The sequence below is a fragment of the Mchenga conophoros genome, linkage group LG3 (genome assembly GCF_057382185.1).
Source record: "Mchenga conophoros isolate Kocher_MC1m ecotype Shallow Benthic linkage group LG3, M_conophoros_male_GT1.1, whole genome shotgun sequence".
NCBI classification, from domain to species: Eukaryota; Metazoa; Chordata; class Actinopteri; order Cichliformes; family Cichlidae; genus Mchenga; species Mchenga conophoros.
In genome coordinates, this window is record NC_140528.1 from 3,994,347 (window position 1) to 4,019,190 (window position 24,844).

The window sequence follows — 24,844 nt, forward strand, 5'->3', positions numbered from 1 at the left end:
CCACTGCTGTTTAGTTTTCTGTCTTCATTTATGTTGGAAGTGATAGCAGAGCTGTTTGAATTAGTTTCAAAAATCTCAGTCAGAACATGGTATGAAATGTTTAGGTGTAAACTAGCGCGCTAACTTCCTGTTAACTTCTAACTCCGTTAAATTTAATAAATTCTGTTTTCATGGATATTAAACTTAATTGTTACATCTGCTAAAGCAGCAACGCTGATGATTTTATTAAAGATGAAAGAATTTAGACCGTTTTTAACTCTCAGTGTTCGTTTGACTTTGGGACCTGAAGCTGTCGGAGTTTTGGACCCAGATTACTTCGCGAAGCTCCTCACTACGGCAGCCGTAATGCTCTGACGATCCATCAAGCAGTGCGGCTTACCAAAGTTGTGCTAAAACATTTTTAACAGATTTCTGAAGCCAAAATCGGTTCGAGGTCACGAAGCACAACCAGAATTCATACATAAGGCACACTCTTGATTTTTGAGAAAATTAAAGGATTGTAAGTCTGCCTTATAGTGTGGAAAATACGTTATACAGAAGAAAAGAATATATCGCGATATATATCGTTACCGCACATGCTTCAAATTATACCGCGATATGGATTTTAGGCCATATTGCCCAGCCCTAACTCCCAATTTATTTACAACATTTGAAACATACAGTGTAGCTCCGTCAAAACACTCCAAGGCCAAGTGAAAGTGCTGAGAGGGAAAAGATCATGATTAATGATTCATTTAAACTCATAACTGGGTGCAGCAGCTGAGCTTTGACCTGTGAGCTGCAGCTTAAGCTTCTTTTATGGTTCAGTGTTTAATGTGTAAACTGTTTATCACTGCAGAGACGCCTAGAGGCTATCTACTGTTCAAAAGTGAATTGTTATACACAGTGCAGCAGCTGACCGTTGACCTGTGAGCTTCAGCCTCTTTGCTGGTGTGAAGTGTTTAATGTGACGCAGTCTGCAGACACAGACGACTGCTGACGGAGAAGAAGCAGAGGATTTTCTCTGTTTCTACACAGACCTGGTCCAGACAGCAGAGAGCTGCAGAGTGAAGACGTTCATTGGAAGAAGCTGAGTAAGTTCAACGTCCTCTTTGAATCCTGGATCAGGAAGTGAATATTTGGTGTTTAAACAAGGTTTCTGTCTTTGACTCAGTCTGCTGTCACTTTTTAGAGAGAAAAGGAGATTTTAGATTAACTGGTGTTCCTGCTGCTCCAGCATTAAAGCACAGTATAGGTGACTGCGCTGATGCCTGTTTATAATTTCACCGAAGCTAATAAACTGTTGGCTAAATTTTCTTGTTTTCAGATGTAAACAGAGGTGAGAGGAGCAGATAATAAGGATTAAATATTATGCTGAATAACTAAATTCTGCTAGTCTGTGACGTAACTCCCAGCAGCATCGCCTCATTTCTTTGACCTTGACCTAGCTAAGCTAACATGAGTTAGCTTAGCTAGCAGAGCAGCTATCTCTGCTGTCTGTCATGTGACCGAGTCAAGTGTGTGTAGTAGACTTGTTAGCATAGCTAGCAGGCTGAAAGAAGCTAGCAAACTGTGTGAACACTTTGTAAGAGGTGAGCAGTGAAGGATAAGGAGCTCCTCCAAATGCTGATAATGCACTTAACCTGAATTTACTGCTTGTTACATTATATGTGATGTTCAGTCAAAAACAATTACTTAAATTAACATTATTATTAGTAGTAGTATTAGTATTAGTATTTGTTTATTATTCATGACATGGCTCCCTACTGTAGTGGTTTGAACAACTGATCTGTGGTTATTGTGTCCCTGCAAATTCAACAATGCGCCTCAATGCAAAGCATCAAACAAATATTTTTATTATCAAGTCCTACTGGATGAATCACCGTAGCTCTGACAGTGAAGCACACTCATTTTTATTGGTAGTCACCTTGTAAGCAATGTTCCCTCTAAGCTGCGCACTGTTGGCACGGTCTCTGCGCAGAGAAAATCTGTATTGAGCACACAAAAAGAATTCTAACCTGAATTGAAATTAAAGTAAATATGTGCCGGTGTTTTAGCAAAGCGGCTGATGTGGAGTGAAGCCACGTTAATGACAACGTGTACAACCATTGGAGATGTGAGCAGGACAGACGGAACAACTGACAGGAAAAGTGTGGACTTTATACCAGTTTTTAAATTGTGTTGATCGACCACGTAAAACCAGAGTTATGATAAAAATATCTGCAATGTTTGGTTTTCTTCCTGAATACTGTCGTTGTTTATATTTACTGCAGGAAGAAACGGTAAAAACTGCGTTTTATAAGGAAAACGCTCGAAAGCCTGTGAGCAAAAACAATACCAACCCCCAGCCTTTCCTATTGGTCGAAAAATGTACCATGTCGACCAATCAAAACATGGCATTTAGTTGTTAAGAAACGGAGTGACGGCGGTGTTTTGAGATGTGAGAGATTTGAGACGTTTAGAGCAAATCTTGTGTAGTTAGTGTGTAGTGTAGTCAATAGTGTTGTTGTGTGTGTCAGAACAATGAGGCGACTGCTGAGTGTTACAGGTGTTACAGCAGTGACACATCTGCTGCTGTCAGGCCTGCAGGTATCAGGCTGTTGTTCTCCTTCATCTCATAGTGGACAGAAATTATTTTTTGGAGCGGCACAAATAATTTGTGTGGCATCAGATTTGATGCAGAACAGCTGATTGTTCTGTAAATAGTTTGAAATGTTTATTTTAAAAAAACACCTTGGCTGTAGTTTTTTGCAGTAAACAGCTGCAAAAAACTCTGTTTGCAAAACTCAGTTACTTTTTTGAAGAAGTAACTATATAATTAACTGCCCAACATTGGTCATTATTTACTGTATGTTGCAGACAGAGTTACAGACTCTCTCCCAGACCACAGACTCATAATACAAGTCAGAGCTTTATTTAAAGAAAGTTGTGTTTTCAAAATTGAAGTTCAAGTTATTTTTCCTTCCAATAGTGTTAACATGCTACAGGTCATGAACAAGATTTTCTTTTTTAACTTTCATTGTAAGTGGGCTAAAGCAGTTAATTAAAAGTAGTTTAACAGAAATGTAAACGCTGTAAATTGATTATTTTAATAAACATGTAACTTGGATGGATTCGACGCTGGCGTGACCACAGTGCACACGTCTAATGTCACTCACAGTGGATCGCTCAGGGAGGTTGTGTGTTCGCTCAGACACGTGAAACATTAGAGGGAACATTGCTTGTAAGTGCAAGCTTTAAACTCTCATGGATGAGTAAAACTCATTAGAAACACTGGCGAGCAGTGAGTGAATAACAGGTCTGACAGCAGCAGCAGGGACGGTGCTGTCATAGTTTAATGTGGAGTCTGTTTGAACTCAAACACTGAAGAGCAAAGAAAAGAACTTTAATGGTTCTGGGTCCCTTTGACCAAGCACTTTGCATTTTTTGTATTATGGTTCATGGTTCTGGTTCATTTACAGTCTTATTTATGCTTCTTTGAGTTTCTTATACTTCCTGTTTAGTTCCTTGATCATTAGATTCCCTCTGTGTCTCTGTGTGCCTCTGTGTGCCTCTGTGTGTCTCTGTGTGTGTTTGTGTGTGTTTGTGTGTGTTTGTGTGAGGCCTGGTGCTCCATTCTATATTTCCTCAGCCTGTCATGTCTCTCTTGTCTCCTCTTTCCCTCACTCACTCTCGTCTGCCTTTCCTCCACTCCTCTGTCAAGCTCACGTGTCAGTGTTGTGTTCCTTTGTTTGCTGTTTTATTGTGAAAGTCTTGCATTCTTTGTTCAGTGTGTTTCATTTTTCCTGTGAAGGTTCTCAGTCATCCAGGTCATCATAGTTTAAGGAGCTTGGAAAGAAAAGCATCTGGACTTCTATAAGTTGCTTGAAGATGTTTCGCCGTTATATTTGGGTCCTACCCTGTCTGCATTATGCAGCTAGTTCAAGACCAACATTTTTCTAGTTTCCCAAACAGTGAATCAGTGTGTGTCAGTGAATGCATCGTGTGTGCTTCAAGCTCCATCTAGTGGACTGATAGCAGAGCAGCTGATGGCAGCTTCCTCTGCCTCACACTGCTGTCTGACTGCATCCAGCTGACACTGAGATGAAGCAGGAAAGAAGCAGCTGATATTTGGACAGCACACATGATGAAAGGAGGATTTCAGCTGATGTGCATGAATGATTTGTGTTTCCTCTGCAGGTAGAAAGTGTGTGTGAGCTGAATTGAGCAGCATGGATCAGTGTGAGGACAGAGAGGAGGGAGTCCCTCCCTCTAAAAGCACTCTGTGTGGGGAACATGAGAGTCAGACCAAAGCTCAGAGGTGAGATGACCATCTCTAACTGTCCATGACTCTTCTCCATGTCACAGCTCAGCACTCACATCACTGCTGCATCATTCTTCACAGGAACCAGCCTGCACCTCCACCCAGCTCTGTGTCCTTACAGAGTGACCGGTCTAAAGGTCATCCCATTCATTTTAAAGTCCAGCCTGTGTCTGCTGCAGAGAGGTGAGCTGTTAGCAACATGAACTCTTTGATTAAACTGCTTGATGTTGTTGGATATAAACTACAAACACGTCGTTCCCTCAGTCCCATTTAAACTGTCTTTTAAAACAAGCCTTTGGTTTCTAAACAACTGAAACCCACTTCAGCAAACAGGAAGTGATCAGAGCGTCCGTCCACTTCCTGTCAGGCCCTGCAAACATTTCATATTGAAGAAAAGTAGTTGACATCTCACATTTTTACTCCACCACATTCAACCATTTTGACATTTTACAGCATGAAACTCTTGTCACATGACTCCTGTTATGTTATAGAGTCATGTGACCACCAGGGAGGGATTTGTATGGATGAAACACATTCAAATCAATCTGATTCATCAATGGAAACATTTTTGGTGTAAATGCAGCAACACTGAAAACGCTGAAGATAAAAACACAACAGATGAAATATGAACAAATCGAGGCTTTGAGTACACGTGTGTGTGTTTGAGACACAGAGATAAATGGATTGTGTGTCTGTCCTATTGCTGCATGAGGGTTTTATTGTAGATTTTGTGCGTGTACACTTTTGACCACGAAGGTGTTGAAAGGGCGTAAAACAGTTGGAGGCACCAGAGTGAACACTAGTGCTGTCAGTAGATTAAAAATGACTAATTAATGACACAATCTTCTGTCATTAATCCTGATTAATCACAATTACTTGATCAATAGCTGCAGTTACATTTTTCCAACTTTATATTTAAGCCTGTAACAGACGTTTACACCATATAATGAAGTCAATGCAGAATAAACACAAAGAATGTTAAACGCTTCAATTCAAAGAGACTTTGAATAGTTTTCAGTCTTTAACTCAGCTTCTCTGCTGTAAATACAACTTTGTAACAAACATATATACTAAAAGCTAAGTGTGCACTAATATATAATCATATATAATCTATATTACTGCTGTTAATGAAAATGTTTAATCAGACTCATCACAGGGTTACTGTGGATTCATTTGGATTAATCACCATTAAACATCATTTTTAATGTAAACGAATCAAAGTTCATTTCATGAGCAAACAGACTCGAGAGAAAAGGGCAAATTTACACACTTAACATGTTTATTGAACATGTAAACATTGATTAACCTCCTGAATGAGCCGACCCCCCCAGGGACAGTCCTGCATGCTAATGATGGGCTCTGCTCTGTACCTGCAGGATTCTGTCAGCCACAAACTCCTCAGCTGATCCTGAATCTGAGCCCATCTGTCAAACAATCATTTTCTTCACAGGTCTGTGGAGGTGGCACTGATCCTGCAGCAGTCTAACACTCTCTGTCACTCTTCTTCAAGTCTTTGACACGAGGAACCAAAACTATGTTATTAACAACACTAACAGGTCTGCAGTTTGTCCACTTGGCAGTTGTGTCATCAGTGCTTTGCATCGTTGTGATATTTTAAGCTGGAAGTGCTTCGGTGAAAAGAAAATTCCTTCTGTCACGATGTGCAGAATCCTTCATGTTGGTCGGCTGGTCCGCCTTGTTATTTTTTTAATGCTCAAACTTTCCATCGAGAGGTCAGTGTGTGTTTGTCATCTTCCATATTGAGCTGATTGGTTCAGCTTCCGTCACTAACAGATGTGCTGCACATCTGCACGTGTGCAAAGGTAACTCTACTCGGACAAACTGCCCGAAGTGCGTTGATAGAAACATTTCAGGGATTTTGAGTCGTTCTGCTCTCCAGATGTGTCGTGTTAAAGGTTTTTATCATGTTAATCATGATAACAGATGAACCCTAACCCTACATGTTAATTTTGACAGCACTGGTAAATCCTTTTTAATGTTCTTCTGTCAGATCATTGATTAGACTCGACTCCAAATACGAGACTCAGAAAACTCAAATGAAAACTCAAATCAAAGCAATGAGAAAAGGACTTCTTGTGTTAGAATGAAAACATATGGAAGTGGTCAGGTTTCAAACAGTCGATGAATCTACTGCACAGTTACATTCAGGGACCTTTGGCCTCCTGAGAGCATTAGTTGATGGTTCATCACAGTTTTCTCAAAGTTTCCTCTGAGCTTCTGCAACATCATCACTTCCATCACTGATGAAAGAAAGTTCATAGAAAACAGAAAATATATCTTCAGAATCTGAGAGTCTAAAACTTGACAGACTTGATTCAGATGAAGTTATTTGAGCAGAAACTCCTGGATCTTTATCCTGTGTTGATCTAATCCTTCATGGTTCCTCCACAGAGTGGACCAGCAGAGCTCAGAGGGTCCCAGTGGTCAGTCTGCCCAGCAGCATCAAACACAGCTGGACTCCATATTTATGGTCTGTACATGTACAACAACTACTTTATTATTAATAATAATGCATTTATTTATAGGTCCCTTTCAGAACACCAAGGACTCTGTGGACTAAATGACCAAAAGAAAACAAACTTTGAAATCAGACGGTGCAAATGTGATCACAGGGAAACGTTTTAAACATCGAGGCTTTAAACAGAAACCAAAGTGAAACAGTTTGTAGTCGAGATCAGTGGGAATGAAGCTGAATAACTGTTTCTTCAATAACTTTGAGCTCTTAAAAAACAAAAACTAGCTGAAAGTCTGGCTGCTCTTATGAAAAGTACAGAGAAATTATGGGTCGCTCAACACTTGTGCACAATATAAGAGTTTAAATAAATCTAAAGAATAACTCAAAGTCCTACAATCATACTGATAAAGTCATCTACAGCTAACTATCCAAGTGGATTTGTTTAAGACAGCTCCATCTGCTGGTGGCCCTCTGCAGGTGCATGAAAGGGGCGTGTTTATAGTGAAAGTAGTAGAGAAAGTAAACCCCACGGGAAGGAGGAGGACTCTCAGCAGCTTCCAGCTCATATTCAGACATTTGACTTCTCACTGAAAGCAGCAAGTTTGAGTGTCTGTACCTTAGTTAGAAGAGATAACATGTCAGTAGTAATTAGAGTTGATTGAGCAATGCTGTCCTTGTAATGTAGTTTATGATTTTTATGGACAAGTCCAGTTTTTCTGTAGAGCCTCTCAACTTGGTGACAGCAGCAGTGGAAGTTCACGTGTAAACCAGAGCAGCAAATCACGTCCAAATGTGTTGTTCACAGTGAGTGGGATCATCATTGGCTGCTATGTTAACCTCCTGCAGCAGGATGTCTTTGGTCAGAGAATGGATAGATCACTAAGTCATTGTTGAGTTTAGGGAGACAGTAGACAGTTGGAGGAGGTTCAGCCAGTTGACACACAGTAGATAAAATAACTGAAGGCAGGAGCAGACACCTGTATGACTTTCCACCTCTCACATAGATTATTTCCCTGGGCAGCGCCACAGGGCTGGTAGATGTAAACAAAGCTGGAGGAGAGGATTTATTCATCTGAGAAAAGTCACAGAGTTGTGTCTTGATGCTCAATCATCCAGGTACGTAAATCCCAAAAAGCTTGATTCTGTTCATCTGGATGTTTTCAGTGGGAGAAACGTTTCATCATCATCAGGTGACTTCTTCAGTCTCAGCTGACTGCAGGTTTCAATCTCATAAACAGGACATTTGTATGACTGAAACCAGCCCACTGAAGGAACAATGGGCTGGGAGGTCAGTTCATTGATCATTGGTACGCATATTGTCAGGACCATTGATCAATGGTTGTTGATCAATGGTCATGAGTCCAGTTCACAGAGAGCTGGGGAATGGCTGCAATCACAGCATGTAAGATGGTGACAAATGTACCCTTAGGCCCCTCCTCCATTCAGAGATGGTCTTTCCTTTTCACATAAATGGCCTCCTTGACTCCGCCCTCAAACCAGCGTTCACATTTACTCAGGACCTTCTTGATGTGAAGTTCTTCTGCTTCGCTGGCTGCTGTGTCTGTGGGGATGGTGTTTGTTCTGTGTTGTAGCGTCCTGATGACGCCCAGTTTGTGCCCCAGTGGATGATGAGAGTCAAACCTTAAATACTGATCTGTATGCGTAAACAGAGTGAAACTTTAAGACCAGTTGTCTGTACGATCAACTCAGTCACCTGAAACATCTCCAAGTTTCTGGCTTTGATCATCAACCTGTTGGTAGTTCAGCTCTGAACACCAGTGAAATGTTTCTCCCACTGAAATCGCTGCATTCATATGAACAGCATCAACGTTTTGGGATCGTTGAGTTGTGGACAAAGTCTCAGTTAATCAGATAAAGTCAAACTTATAATTGGTAAAGAGTTCGTGGATGATATGCCCCTTGATGGTAAAGAAGTGGATGTTGTGTGGACTAAAGTTCAGAGTGGTGGGTCATTCATAAATATTCTGTTCCAGCTGCTGGAGGACAACATCATCACTTTTGTGAAGAACGAGCTGAAGAAGATCCAGAAGGTTCTGAGTCCAGGTTACCCAGAATGCTTAGAGAGTCAGAGGAGCAGCAGCAGAGAGGCATGTGTGAAGATCACGGTGGACTTCCTGAGGAGAATGAAGCAGGAGGAGCTGGCTGACCGTCTGCAGAGCAGTAAGAGGATTTATCTAAAGATTTAAGCTGCTGGATAAATGAACATTTTCCAGAGATGGAAGATGGAGCAACATGTTTTAAAGATTAGTTCTTTTTGGAATTGAGTGTTTATTTTTCTTCTCATTCAGAACTTCAAGCTGCAGTTTGTCACCGTAACCTTAAATCCACCCTGAAGAAGAAGTTCCAGTGTGTGTTTGAGGGCATCGCTAAAGCAGGAAACCCAACCCTCCTGAATCAGATCTACACAGAGCTCTACATCACAGAGGGAGGGACTGCAGAGGTCAATGATGAACATGAGGTCAGACAGATTGAAACAGCATCCAGGAAACCAGACAGACCAGAAACAACAATCAGACAAGAAGACATCTTTAAAGCCTCACCTGGAAGAGTTGAACCAATCAGAACAGTGCTGACAAAGGGAGTGGCTGGCATTGGGAAAACAGTCTTAACACAGAAATACAGCCTGGACTGGGCTGAAGACAAAGCCAACCAGGACATCCAGTTCATATTTCCATTCACTTTCAGAGAGCTGAATGTGCTGAAAGAGGAAAAGTTCAGCTTGGTGGGACTTGTTCATCACTTCTTTACTGAAACCAAAGAAGCAGGAATCTGCAGCTTTGAAGACTTCCAGGTTGTGTTCATCTTTGATGGTCTGGATGAGTGTCGACTTCCTCTGGACTTCCACAAAACTACAATCCTAACTGACCCTAGAAAGTCCACCTCAGTGGATGTGCTGCTGATAAACCTCATCAGGGGGAAACTGCTTCCCTCTGCTCGCCTCTGGATAACCACACGACCTGCAGCAGCCAATCAGATCCCTCCTGACTGTGTTGGCATGGTGACAGAGGTCAGAGGGTTCACTGACCCACAGAAGGAGGAGTACTTCAGGAAGAGATTAAGAGATGAGGAGCAGACCAGCAGGATCATCTCCCACATCAAGACATCACGAAGCCTCCACATCATGTGTCACATCCCAGTCTTCTGCTGGATCACTGCTACAGTTCTGGAGGATGTGCTGGAAACCAGAGAGGGAGGACAGCTGCCCAAGACCCTGGCTGAGATGTACATCCACTTCCTGGTGGTTCAGGCCAAAGTGAAGAAGGTCAAGTATGATGGAGGAGCTGAGACAGATCCACACTGGAGTCCAGAGAGCAGGAAGATGATGGAGTCTCTGGGAAAACTGGCTTTTGATCAGCTGCAGAAAGGAAACCTGATCTTCTATGAATCAGACCTGACAGAGTGTGGCATCGATATCAGAGCAGCCTCAGTGTACTCAGGAGTGTTCACACAGATCTTTAAAGAGGAGAGAGGACTGTACCAGGACAAGGTGTTCTGCTTCATCCATCTGAGTGTTCAGGAGTTTCTGGCTGCTCTTCATGTCCATCTGACCTTCAGCAACTCTGGACTCAATCTGATGGAACAACAACAAACAACATCCAAGCGGTCTAGTTTTTTTAGAAAAAAAGAGTCTCTCCACCAGAGTGCTGTGAACAAGGCCTTACAGAGTCCAAATGGACACCTGGACTTGTTCCTCCGCTTCCTCCTGGGTCTTTCACTGCAGACTAATCAGAGTCTCCTACGAGGTCTGCTGACACAGACAGGAAGCAGCTCACTGACCAATAAGAAAACAGTCCAGTACATCAAGAAGAAGCTCAGTGAGAATCTGTCTGCAGAGAAAAGCATCAATCTGATCCACTGTCTGAATGAACTGAATGATCGTTCTCTAGTGGAGGAGATCCAACAGTCCCTGAGATCAGGAAGTCTCTCCACAGATGAACTGTCTCCTGCTCAGTGGTCAGCTCTGGTCTTCATCTTACTGTCATCAGAAGAAGATCTGGATGTGTTTGACCTGAAGAAATACTCTGCTTCAGAGGAGGCTCTTCTGAGGCTGCTGCCAGTGGTCAAAGCCTCCAACAAAGCTCTGTAAGTACATATGTGATCATAGCTTTAGCTTTTAAATGTTTATTCTAGTTAACACAGATCAGGTGGAACAACTCAAATAACATATCAAAAATATTAAGTGGTCATCGGTACTCAGTTTGTTCAATACTGAATACAATGGAGCACAAATTGTCCACATTTCTGAAATATTTCTGGGTGTAACTGTCACCAAAGTGCAATTTAAACCTGGCCTGTGGTTGTTATCTAAGTGATAATCATCAATTCTACTAAAACAAATACAAAATAAAGAAGTTTGACACATTCTGTTGATATCAAAAGCACACTGAACAATTCAGTGTTGTTTTACTGCTGTTCTCTCTTCACTTCTTCTCCTCTGATTCTCTCCACATGTTGCTCTGCATCAGTGCTCAGTTTCCTGACAAAACAAGATGAAATATTGCTAAAAATAATAGTATCTCATTACGCTTCAACATAAGTGTTTTATTTTTGTAATTGTTTATCTGTTATTTTTCAGACTGAGTCACTGTGACCTGTCAGAGAGAAGCTGTGAAGCTCTGGCCTCAGGTCTCAGCTCTCAGACCTCTAATCTGAGACAGCTGGACCTGAGTAACATTAACCTGAAGGATTCAGGCGTGAAGCTTCTGTCTGAAGGACTGAAGAGTCCACACTGTACACTGGAAACTCTCAGGTGAGATCAAGCATTTTTCTTTCATCAACTGACAGAATTAGCAGATTAATAATAAGGCAGTCCTCTACTAAGAGGAGATGTGGAGGTGCTTTGAAGGGCAACATACTCTTATGTTAACAAGACAGGAAGTAGTTCCTGGGAACTGCTTCCTTTGTTATTGTCTAAGTAGAAACATGATGGTGAAACAGTGATGAGTTTGCAGAGGTGAATCCACACAACACAACAATGCTGTTGCGAGCTGAAAGCAGACTTCTCACAGATTCTGAGGCTGCAGGTTTCATCACTGTCCAACCAAAATTCACTGAACCAGCAGTAAATGAACGTCCAAAACTACACTTCATGTTTAAAAAACAGATGATCAGGGGGATTTGTGTTTACATCTTTTTTGTGTGATCTGTTCACCTGCTGTTTCAGCTGTTTGGTGGTTGTTGAGATGGTTTTGTGACCTTTTAGCTGAGATTCTGACGTTTCTGTAGATACCACACATGTCTAATTACTTTGTACAGCATGAATGGCCATAACGAGGTTTTTAACAGTAAGAAAAGTTGTAAAACTTAAGAAAATATAATTAAAAGTCCAAAACCTTCTACGTCTGGTGGCTTGTGGTAAGGAGCAGATCAAACGAGTAAAGAATTACGTTATAATTATAAATGGCTTCAACAGCACATTCAGGTCTGTGAGACTCATTCAGACACTGAGCCGTGGCTCTGTGCTACATGCACATATTTCTGCATCTCTGCCATTCAGACACACTTTATATATAGTTTATTTTATGTAGTATTCAATACTGAACTGTACATTTAGTCTTTTTAAAGGCAGCAAGTTTTATTCAGTGTTTTCATAAAAGCCTTATTTCTATCCATTTACTGCTATTAGGAAGAACACGTGAGGTTTAAGACCTGGACCAGTTTGAAACCTTTTGTCCTCCACAGTGGAAAATGGGTGGAAATAAAAATGGGTCTCACTTTAGCCAGCTCCTAATTTTATCAGTTCTACTCTCAGCGTCTCCTGTATATCTCCTGTATAAATGTTGCACTCAGCTTTGTGGTCTCCAATATCACTGAAATGCAGCCAGATGCTGCTCATTTTGCCTTTTCACTCTTTCCTGACATGCTTGCATTTCAGTACAGCTCCCATTTCTCTGTGTACTGGTCTCTACCACTACCCTTGCTGTCTATGGGACATGTCCTCTTTCACATAATGGTATGATCCCAGTCTGTCTCTGAAAGTGATTGGCCACATGGTTTGCTCATCAGAATAAAACCTCAGCCGTGCTCACATTGATTATCAGCAAGCCTGAAAATTCATCAATATTTGACATATGAAATTATCTCAAGGGCTGGATTTGGCCCACGGGCCATATGTTTGACACCCCTGGTTTACACAGTTTGGTATTCAATGTACAAGTGAGCTAGCTCTCAGCTAACTAGCAGACAAGCTAACTGCTGGGACTGCGTCTTTCTAACAAGAGCGTCAGACACTCAGACTGGTTTCCTTTGTGGATGATGATGTGTTCTCACACTGATCCTTCATGCTGATGCTGCCATCCACCCACTGCTCCTGGATTCCTCATCATCATCTCCATCAGCCCTCACAATACTCCACCTTCATCAGCTTCATGTTCAGCAGCCTGGATGGACAGTAATTCTTTCCATAGGTTATGGTGGGACATTGAGAGCTGAAGTCAAACAGCAGTGAGAATGAAAGACTGATTCATTTCTATTTAGTCTTGTGATGTGCAGCTTTGTTCAGAGCATTAAGGCCCAGCAAAGATTACTGAGGTCATAGAGTCCTGATGAAACCTGTGTGCTTATAGAAACTGAGACCAGATGAACCAGAATAGAAGGACATTAAAATGAAGTGTCAGCTACACAAAGGCAAAGCTATTCAGTTGTTGCTGTGAGTTATTTAAATGGAGGATGGAGTCAGACTTTAAGCTGCTGGACTCAGTCACTATATCCTGTTGTCCTCATAGAACCTGGACACACAGACTCACCTGTGACACAGTGACACACAGTGTGGGCTACACACACATTAGAAAGTGGATCAGTCACACTTGTGCAATCATTTGTTGTGCTGGGAAACCATGAACACTTTGAATCACATTAATGGCTTTGTTACAGCAACATTCAATCATGAGTTCAAAAGTAGTGCATTGTGTACTTATTTTAATAGTACTGCAGTATGAGAAGTGCAACATTCAGTGTGCAGAAACAGATCAGGTGCTTTCTAACAGCAGTGTTCCCTTTAACACAGCAGCAGTTCAAATATTTCTGTCAGTCTGAGCTGAAACATGAATCTAATCAAATATCAAATCAAAGTTCTTTGCCTCTGCCAGGACGTTAACATTTGATCTAGTTTTTTTACAAAGTTCCCTCAGCGTCCAGAGCCACCAACATACCTTTGATCAACAGCAAGTGAACATTTATAAATGTGTGTTTGCAGAACAGGAAGCAGCAGAACTATTGTTCTGTTATCAGGCAGCAGCACAAACGCTCATCAGCTCATTTACTGTGCAGGACTTTGAGTGTGTGAAGTGTGTGTTTGTGCTGGATTTCCTTTGGAGAATCTCAGTCAGAAACCAGACAAAGAAAAACTCTTTCAACAGTCCAGGTTGAGTTGACAACATGAACTGCATTTATCTTCCTCTGACTGACATGTTCTTCCTCCTCTGCACCGAGCCAGCTGCTAAGACTCACAAGCTCATTGACATTTTCTGATGATAAAGAAACTCTCTTCTTCTGCACAATATGAGCAGCAACAGAGAAGAAGCTTTCACAGGTACAGATGTTGCAGCTGTGGCCAAGTACATGTGCTGCATGTTGGAGCAGCACTCTAATGGACAGGCCTCTGTACTGATGGTGGGCTCTGCTCTGTATCCACCACACTGTTCTCAGCTGAGTCTTCCTCCTGTTCACAATCACACTCTGATCAAGCATGTTCACGTTGTAACGCCGTGGCTTTCGTAGTCTCTCCTTTTTCTACAGCTCATGTGTTCTTCTTGTGATGCTGCGTCTTGAGGCTCATACATGCCGTCATTTGTTGATCCTAAGAACGTTCCTCAGACCGACTTCTTCAACAACAGATAACTTTAGTTGTATCAACACTGCCTCCTGGAACAGTTTAAAATGAACATGTCAAAGATCTGTACCTGTCTCCATGTTTCTGTCCCCGCCCCTTTCTCTCTGTCCTGGGTCATGTGAGCGCTGCAGTAGTATTAGGCCCACCCTCAATGCTCCCATTGGCTGAGACGCATAATGACGCCCATTTCAAGCCAGCACTGATCAACATCCCTCCTGTGACCCATGGCTGTTATATTCAGAGCCAGTGAGCACTTTCACAATAATCATGATTTTAAAAACTGTGATTAAAATAATTGCTGACGTTAATCAATTAATGAGTTAACGAGATAATAACAGGTTAAGTTGCCCTAATAATTAGACTTTGGTGACAAACTGATGTGATCTCCATGTTTCCTTTGTTGGACTGTGGGCGAGTGTCAGAACTGAATGTACTGAGTAACATGTAGAGTTTAAACATGTGTCAGTTCCAGTTTTAGAGCTCTAAAGTGCAGCTATCATGTTAGGAATATGTTAGGAATAGACAGGAACACTGAGCACACTGAGGTCAAATCTTTATTTTACCACTCGCTGCATTCTTGATGTTCATGAATTCAGCAGCTTCATGATTGTCTGCAGCATTAATCTCATATTTCCATTAAAAGTGTTGAATTTGACTGTTTGATGTTCTTTATGATCTCTGGCACCAGTTCATCTGTAGGCTGAGCTCAGTCCATCCATTTAGTGAAATGATGTTTAAAGGTCTCCTTGTTCTGTGAGCGTGCACAGATCCTGAAGCAGAAAGCCTGGGTTACAGAGAAATGATCATCACTGTGATGATGCTCATCGTCTCTGACTGGGATTTGAGGTTTTGTCAAAGCAGCAAAGAAAGCCTGGCTATGTTGGACTGGGTGTGGCAGCAGCTCCCAGTTTGAGTTCAGGAGACAGACACCCTCTCTACTTTGAAGATCAGCTTCAAACTTTCCTTTTTGATAAAGCTTATAGTTCGAGCTGGATCAGGTGACCCTGAACCATCCCTTAGTTATGCTGCTATAGGCTCGGGCTGTTGGTGGACTTCCCATGATGCTCTGCTTTCTTCTCCCCTCTTTTCACTCCTGATGCTTTTATATGTCACTACTGCATGTCCTTAACTTTTGTCTCTCTGTTTTGTTCTTTTCTCTCTGAGCTCATCTCTTCTCTTTCCCCTCACCCTGCAACCAGTCATGGTAGATGCTCCTCCTGGAGCCTGTTTTCACTGGGAGGATCTTTGTGTCAAAGGGAGTTCTTCTTCCCACCATCACCAAGTGCTGCTCACAGTGGAGGCGGTCACCTTACACTGTTAAACAGCTTCAGATGACTGTTGTTGTCTGTTGGGTATTGTCACTTATAAATAAAGTTACATTGAATGGATGTAAATGGATAGATGTTATTGTGACAAAGAGAAAACAACTGTTGACAGATAGATTGTTGTTTTGTGTGTTTGCAGTCTGTCAGGATGTCTGATCACAGAGGAAGGCTGTACTTCTCTGGCCTCAGCTCTGAGCTCCAACCCCTCCCATCTGAGAGAGCTGGACCTGAGCTACAATCATCCAGGTCCCTCAGGAATGAAGCTGCTGTCGGCTGGACTGAAGGATCCAGGCTGGAGACTGGACACTCTCAGGTATGGAGAGAAAATCTGATAGAGGAGGAAGAGCTGGAAACATTTCCCGTGTCTTTCACTCACTTCCTGTTTGTTTCCTGCAGATGAGACATGAACAGTCACACATGCAGGAATATTTTCAGGGTCAGACACACTAGTCTAGCTGGATAGTTCATGGATATTTATGTAGGGGTCCCCAAGGAGTCTGTTTGCAGGAACATTTAGGTCACAGGTGTACCTGATATAGATACCAGTGTACCTAATAAAGTGTCAGCTAACATTTGGAAATGGAAGCTTAAATAATGACAAACTGTACATTCACAGCTGAATTCACAATAAATTTGTTCTGAAGTGCACATTTTTCTGTTATTGTTCTCAAACAACAGAATGAGAATGAAATATTGATTCTAACAGGGCCCATAAACAGCATTAGCTTAGCAGCATTAGCTTATCAGAGTTTCTATCATGGTCACAGAAATCTTTAGCAGAGAAAAGTGGCCTACTTAGCAATAGCTGCTCAAGTTGTATAAAGAAAGGGAAAACAGTATTAGCATTAGCTGCTAATGGCAGCTTACTTTGCATAAACTGTTCACATCTTTATAATGCAAGGGAAAGGAGTCACTCATGGAAGCCTATTTAGCATTAACGTCTCACATCATTATAACACAAGAGAAAAGGGTATTAGCGTTAGCTACTAATGCTTATTCACCTCAAATTAGCTTTAGCTGCTAATGGTAGCCTACTTAGCATTAACTCCTCACTAATATAATGCTAATTCACATCAAATTAGCATTAGCTGCTCCTATTGTTATAAGGAAAGAGAAAACGGTATTAGCATTAGCTACTAATAATTATTCAGCCCTAATTAGAATAAGCCTCTAAAAGCAGCCTACTTAGCATTAACTCCTCACATCGTTGTTACCCAAAGGAAAAGAGTATTAGTATTAGCTACTATCATTTTTAATAAGTAAGAGAAAACAGTGTTAGCATTATTGAATAATGCTAATTCACACTAAATTAGAATTAGCTATTTACAAGAGCGTACTTAGAATTAGCCGCTCACATTGTTAAAAAGTAAGGGAAAACAGTATTAGTATTAGCACATAATGCTAATTCACGTCAAAGTAGCATTAGTTAATAATGGCAGCCTACTTAGCATTAACTGCTCACTAATATAATGCTAATTCACATCAAATTAGAATTAGCTGCTCACATTGTTAAAAGGGAAGGGAAAACAATATTAGCATTAGCTGCTAATAATTATTCACCTAATTAGAGTTAGCCCCTAATGGAAGCCTAGTTAGCATTAACTCCTGACATAGTTATAATGCAGGGGAAAAGGGTTACCATTATCAGATAATGCTAATTTACATCAAATTAACAATTGTTAATAATGGTAGACTTCGTATCATTAGCTGCTGTCGTTCTTACAAAGCAAAGGAAAACAATATGAGCATTAGCTGCTAATGCTTTTTCATCTAAAATTAGCATTAGCCACTAATGGCAGCCTACTTAGCATTAACTCCTCACTAATATAATGCTAATTCACGTCAAATTAGCATTAGCTGCTAGCATCAGCCTACATAGCACTAGTTGTTCACATTGTTAAAAGGGAAGAGAAAACGATATTAGCATTAGCTACTAATAATTATTCACCCCTAATTAGAATTAGCCGCTAATGGCAGTATACTTAGCATTAACTCCTCACATTGTTATAATGTAAGGGAAAAGAATTAGCATTATCTAATAATGTTGACCTTGGCCCACTGGAAAAGTTCAGAACTAAAGATTTAGGAGTGTTTCTCGATAGCTCTTTCTCATTTGAGAAACAAATGAATTCTGTTATTAAAACCAGCTGTAAGGTTTATATTGTTGATTGATGCTTAGAAATATTTACTCATATATGCTTAGAGTTGTATAATTGATTGCATGATGATAGAGGTTTGATCCTGAGTAGTCTGTAAAGACTTTGTGTGCCTTCCAGAGTGCTCTGGCATGCACACAGCACTTGGGGCCGTGAGAGAGGTCGTACCCTCTCTTACTGATTTATGGTGTAGGACAGGGGTCTCAAACTCAATTTAGCTGGGGGCCGCTGCAGGCAGAGTCTGGGTGAGGCTGGGCCGCATTAGGTTTTCTACAAGAAAGGCATGGTTAAAAAATTCCAATCTTCTCAAATCTCTTTATTTTTATTTTTTAACACAAAATATGAAAAATAAATAAACAAATTAAGAATTAATAAGAAAATAAATCAATCTGTAATACATAAATAAAATAATAATAAGATATTTTTAGTCAGTGAACTTGTGTGTTTTTTTCAGTCTTCTATATCTGCTGTGTTTAGATTGAAATGTCTGTATTAACAGTTCTATAACCTTCTTCTGAACATGAATGGAACACTGTAGAAAATGAACTGTTCTTCTGAACATGGCTTCTCTTGCCTACTCCTTGCTGCTAGAGACCTGGCAGCGTTTCCTCTCGCATAGCCGAGCCAGATTTGGCCTGAGGGAGGAAGCAGTTGCGACCCTCAGTATGTCTTGAAGATGATCATCCGTAAGTCTGAACCTGTACTTGGACTTATTGAAGTTCAAAGTGGAGAAGAGCTTTTGGCACAAGTATGTGCTACCAAAAAGGCACATGGTCCGCTTGAACATTCGGGAAAGCCGAGGGAAACTAGGGCTCAATTCTCTCAAAGATTGTCCAAGCTTGTCTGCTTTTCCACTCACCTCCCTGAACTTTGCTTTGAGTTCAGAGTTGCACTGCAGCTCAATGAGCTCCATTTGAAGCACAGAAGGGGCATCTTGCACATCAAAGGAGAAGGGGTCCGCAAAAATGTGAAAGGTGGCTCTGTGTGTCTTGAAGTCAGCAAATCTGTGATCAAATTCCTCCTGTAGCCTCAAAATGACATCAACATACTCGTCAGCACTGAATGGTGTGCCTGCATCCACGAGAGCCTTGCATGCTGGGAAATGGCAAAGGTTTGTCTGAGAGAGCTGAGCTTTCCAGAGCGCCAGTTTTGTGGAGAATGCTCTCACGTTGTCATAGGCAGCACTGACAAGTTGCCCCTGGCCTTGTAACGTCTTGTTCAGTACATTAAGCTCATGTGTCATATCAACAAGAAAAGCTGAGTCCATGAGCCATTTGGGATCAGTTAGCACAGGAACACTAACTCCATCCTTCTCCATGAAGGCTTCACTTCTGCTCTCAACTCAAAAAGTCTCTTTAATACATTTCCCCTGCTGAGCCAACGTACCTCAGTGAAGTCGAGCACATCCCCATATTCTGACTCCATTTCCTCTAAAAAAGCACAGAACCTTCGGTGCTTTAAGCCCCTGGATCTGATTTGGTTGATGCATTTCACAACAATAGACATCACATTGTCAAACTTCAGGCATTTGCTGCAAAGGACCTGCTGATGGATGATGCAGTGCAGAGCAATGGCCTCCTCCACGCCTTCCTCTTCCAGTTTGTTTTGTGCCACCAGTCCATGTGTCACGGCTGGCGGAGTGAGCCGTGTGGTGTGGAGGAAAGGGAGGACCCAAAATGCAGCAGTGACTGATGATACGAGTGATGTTTATTTACAAAGTGACAATGGCAGAAACAGGCAGTGAGGCATGACAAAACAACTGAAGAAACCTAAACTGGGAGAACTAAATGACAAACCTGAGACCATACAAAAGGGGTGCGGGGCAGAGAGATGCAGAGACAGGAACACCATAGAACGCAGACGAGCCGACAATGAACACAGACCGACACCCACTAAATATACACACAGACACACACAAGGTAATCAGGTAATCACACACAGGAGGGAAGAACAGCTGAACCTAATACACATGAGGACCGGAGGACACAAGCTGAACACAATGACAACAGACACAGACCTTCAAAATAGAATAGGAAATCCAGAACATGAGCCTTCAAAGTAAAGCAGGAACACACAGACTGATTTACAACACAACACGGGGACATGAACAGAGCACCAAGGACAGACACAGGTAGGGCTGAATACACACACCAAACTACAGGTTCAACCCTAAACCAATACAAAATCAGAATAAACACAAAGCACAAAAATGAACTTCAAGGAAACACAAAACGCTGGGCCAAAATGACCCAGGACCATGACAGTACCCCCCCTCCAAGGGCTGACTCCAGACAGCCCAAAACAAAAACAGATGACCAACCCAGGGCGGGCGGCGGGGGCCCAGGACGGAGGGACCAACACCGAACAAAAACAAGCCCCAGCGAACCAAGTGACCTGTCCAAAACTAACACACATGCCGGAGCACAAGGACAAAACACAGTTCAGGAGGCCGGCCCGGAGGCTGACACAGATCCAAAAGCCGACCGAGCGGAAGGCAGCGGTGGCGGAGTGGAGGCAGTTCAGGGGGCCGACCGTGCACACGGCAACGGCGGCGACGGGCAAACAGTTCTGGGGGCCGACCGTGCACACGGCAACGGCGGCGACGGGCAAACAGTTCTGGAGGCCGACCACTTGGAAGGTAGTGGCGGCCACCGAGCAGGTCCGGAGGACGGCCGCGATGCCAGCGGCGGCGACGAACTCTTTCCGTAGGCCGCCCCCGAAGGCCGTGATGCCATCTTAGAGGCCCGGAAAACGGCCGGCAGAGGCGAGGCAGAACGGGTCGAGCTGGCTCCGATGGCGGTGTGGCAACCGCAGGATCAGACGAGGCGGGACCAGACGAAGGCGGAGCCGAGGCCGGACCAGGCGGCGGCGTGGATGACGACACGGAGGCCGGACCAGGCGTGGATGACGACGCGGAGGCCGGACCAGGCGTGGATGACGACGCGGAGGCCGGACCGGACGAGGGTGCAGAGGCCGGACCGGACGAGGGTACAGAGGCCGGACCAGACGAGGGTGCAGAGGCCGGACCAGACGAAGATGAGGATGCAGAGGCTGGACCGGATGAAGCCAAAGCAGATGCTGAAACCGGACCAGGCGAGGATGAAGCCAAAGCAGATGCTGAAACCGGACCAGGCGAGGCCGAAGACTCTGAGGCCGCAGCAGGCGAGGGTGATGAGACTGCAGCTGGTGATGAGACTGCAGCTGATGGCTGGACGGGCTCCTCGGGCCCCCCAGCTGACGAGGCAGAAGGCTGGACGGGCTCCTCGGGCCCCCCAGCAAAAACAGTCTCAGACCCAGTGGGCACTGGAGCCCCTGGCACACACAGAACAGAACCAGCAGGCACACGGGCCTCTGGCAGGAACGCAACAGAACCAGCAGGCACACGGGCAGGCACACGGGCCTCTGGCAGGGACGCAACAGAACCAGCAGGCAGGCGGGCCTCTGGCAGGGACGCAACAGAACCAGCAGGCACGCGGGCCTCTGGCAGGGACAGAACGGAACCAGCAGGCGCACGGGCCTCTGGCAGGGACAGAACAGAACCAGCAGGCGCGGAGACCTCTGGCAGAGACAGAACGGAACCAGCAGGCGCACGGGCCTCTGGCAGGGACAAAACAGACTGCAGCTGCGCGGAGCACCGACCCTGCTCAGGCAGCGACAGCCGGGTGCAGTTCTCAGCTGGGTTCTTAGCCTCCAGGGGTCCAGAGTCAGCTGAGGGCTGTAACTTAACCTCTGGTGAGGCCCTGGAGCAAGTAGCAGTCTCTAAACTAGCCAGCTGTTGAGGAACGATTGCATTTTTAACGTGTTTGTCTCTCTGCAAATAATACGTACTAGAAAAAGAGTCAAAAATGGGAGGCACAAGCGCAGCCTCCCGTACAGAGGGAGTCTGTGAAGACGGAGACGGCATGAATGACTGGGCTAGCGGAGATACCGGAGTCCGAGTTGCTTGCGGCTGTGCAGCTAAACGAGGTAAAGACAGCTCAGCAGGAGAATGAGCAAGCAACACACAGTTCTCCTTGTCGTCTGCTGCACCAAACAAAGTCCCTGGATAAACTGTTCCACAGTCCAAGACAGAAAAAGGGTCCTTCTCACTCACCACGGCCGGCAGTTCTGAAGTTCCAATATCCGGCTGTGGGGTGACGCGCCGACGGCGCGATCGTCGGTTCCTCCCGGGCAAAACCTCCGGCGGGCCGGGCAAAACCTCCGGCGGGCCGGGCAAAACCTCCGGCGGGAGAAGCTGACGTGGCTGTTCCGGGGTGGCCGTAATCCGCTGCTGCTGGACAAAGTCTGTGGATTCCCGAGCTCGCACCACCCCCCGGGCTTTATGCAGGTTGCAAATTAAGCCTGAAACTCCCTTAAGCTGGCAGAGGTAGGGATTTTCTTCCAGGATTGCTTCGATGGCTTTTAACCCCACCACTTGTGCCCTTGCGTTGGTGGTGTGGGTTACCCAGTCCATCAGGCGTCGGATGCGTGCGAGGTCGCTCTCTCCAGACAAAGCTGCTGGGTCCATGTTTGGTCGGCTCGTACTGTCACGGCTGGCGGAGTGAGCCGTGTGGTGTGGAGGAAAGGGAGGACCCAAAATGCAGCAGTGACTGATGATACGAGTGATGTTTATTTACAAAGTGACAATGGCAGAAACAGGCAGTGAGGCATGACAAAACAACTGAAGAAACCTAAACTGGGAGAACTAAATGACAAACCTGAGACCATACAAAAGGGGTGCGGGGCAGAGAGACGCAGAGACAGGAACACCATAGAACGCAGACGAGCCGACAATGAACACAGACCGACACCCACTAAATATACACACAGACACACACAAGGTAATCAGGTAATCACACACAGGAGGGAAGAACAGCTGAACCTAATACACATGAGGACCGGAGGACACAAGCTGAACACAATGACAACAGACACAGACCTTCAAAATAGAATAGGAAATCCAGAACATGAGCCTTCAAAGTAAAGCAGGAACACACAGACTGATTTACAACACAACACGGGGACATGAACAGAGCACCAAGGACAGACACAGGTAGGGCTGAATACACACACCAAACTACAGGTTCAACCCTAAACCAATACAAAATCAGAATAAACACAAAGCACAAAAATGAACTTCAAGGAAACACAAAACGCTGGGCCAAAATGACCCAGGACCATGACACCATGTTTCCTCCCTGTCATTGATGGCGCTCCATCTGTTGTTATTCCAACAAACCTCTTCCATGGCAAACCAACATTCTCAATGGCATCACACAGCTTGTAAATATCTGCTGAGCGGTGGTCTGGCCATGCATTGGAATTACTGTGAGCAGCTCCTCCATCACTTCAAAACTGTCATCAACACCACGGACATACATTGGGAGCTGGGCAGTGTCGGTGATGTCTGTGGTCTCATCAAGAGCGACTGAGTATACACTGAAACATTTGGCTTTCTCACACAGTTGGTCATAAATGTCACTTGACAGGTCAGAAATGCGATCTGCTGCGGTGTTGGCAGAAAGGCTGATGTTGCTAAACTGACCTTTCTTTCCCGGACAGACTATATTTGCAGCCTGCAATATGCACTTTTAGACAAATGCACCTTCTGTGAATGGCTTCCCTGCTTTAGCAATCATCTCACTAACCACGTGGCTCCGACTGCTGCATTATTCTCTTTGGTTGCTTTCTTGGAGAAATCTTGCTGCCTCAGTAGATCTGTTTTAAGACTGGCAACCCGGTTCGCTCTCTCGTCTCCCTGGTATTTTGCATCCAGCTCAGCATGTCTAGTTGTGTAATGACGTTTCAAATTGTATTCCTTGTGCAGCGCAACTTTCTCTGTGCAAATAAGACAGGTCGGGGTGCCCCTGTGCTCAACAAAGAAATATTGCATTTCCCACTTTTCCTGAAATTGTCGGTGCTCATCACCAACCTTTCTCTTCACCGCAGGCTTTGAAAAAGACATGTTTGGGGCTATGTGACATTTATAATTCTACTTGGTGTCACTGTCGCATTGAAGTTTCAATCAAGCGTTTAGCCGACGGACGGGGAACGTCTCAACGCGTAGAGAACGTCATTTCTGCTTCTTTTTCTTGCAACCGTAGCACGGCGATCGGCAGATAAAAAGCCGGTAGCAGTCTCCTTTGTTTTTACGCTCGATGTTCATGTCTTTCATGACGACACGAACACCGTGGCGTTTGCAGATGGTAGAAAGTGCAGGGATAGCGAGCGCAAAAAAGGCGACTGCTCACGGCGCCGGGCTGTTGTTACAGGAGAAAGAAGCGGAAATGACACCGTGACATATAACAAATAACATCAGCTGTTTCTGATGTTAGTTGTTTTGACTGCTTTTACATTATATTGAAATATATGTAATGTTCATGTTTGCTGCAATGCAAACGCAGTGATGCAAATAAAAACATGGAGCCACAAATTACGGTGCGACCCTATAATTAGTCCGGGTTACCGGGGACTGTTGTTGCCGATGAACAGGTGTCGCTATGTGACTGCAGACTAAATTGGGCTGCATTGAGTTCATGACTTTTCTTTTATCCCACCGCCTACGCATCACTGTGAGAGTTAATATGAGATCTCTCTCTGTGGAAAAATAACTTTAAATCCCACTGACGTGTGTATAAATCTATATACGTATAATGTCCCGCTGGGCAGCAACTTAAAAAAACAACTTTTTTTGAAGTGTTGTGAACGCAGCGCGCTGGGGCGAATGTCGGCGTTTGCCCAATAGAAAGGAGGAAGCCAGCCAGGCACAGGAAA

At 43.8% G+C, this 24,844-nt stretch overlaps 2 protein-coding genes across 3 annotated transcripts in view; both read left to right on the top strand.

Moving 5' to 3' along the window:
- LOC146577017 (protein NLRC3-like) overlaps positions 1-24,844 on the top strand; it is a 543,118-nt gene that overhangs the window by 345,778 nt on the left and 172,496 nt on the right. Inside the window, exons 2-3 of one of the 2 annotated variants that reach the window (XM_085268134.1) lie at positions 4,159-4,279; positions 4,364-4,465. In XM_085268134.1, the coding sequence (XP_085124260.1) occupies positions 4,191-4,279; positions 4,364-4,465 (191 nt within the window). In that variant the 5' untranslated portion in view covers positions 4,159-4,190. Of the gene's footprint in view, positions 1-4,158; positions 4,280-4,363; positions 4,466-10,041; positions 10,523-24,844 lie in introns of both variants that reach the window. The other variant, XM_085268137.1, reaches the window with a different exon arrangement.
- The window catches only part of LOC146577026 (stonustoxin subunit beta-like), a 5,971-nt gene continuing 3,063 nt past the window's right edge, over positions 21,937-24,844 (top strand). Inside the window, exon 1 of the mRNA XM_085269678.1 lies at positions 21,937-22,057. Coding sequence (XP_085125804.1) covers positions 21,937-22,057 — 121 coding nt within the window. The remainder of the gene's footprint in view (positions 22,058-24,844) is intronic.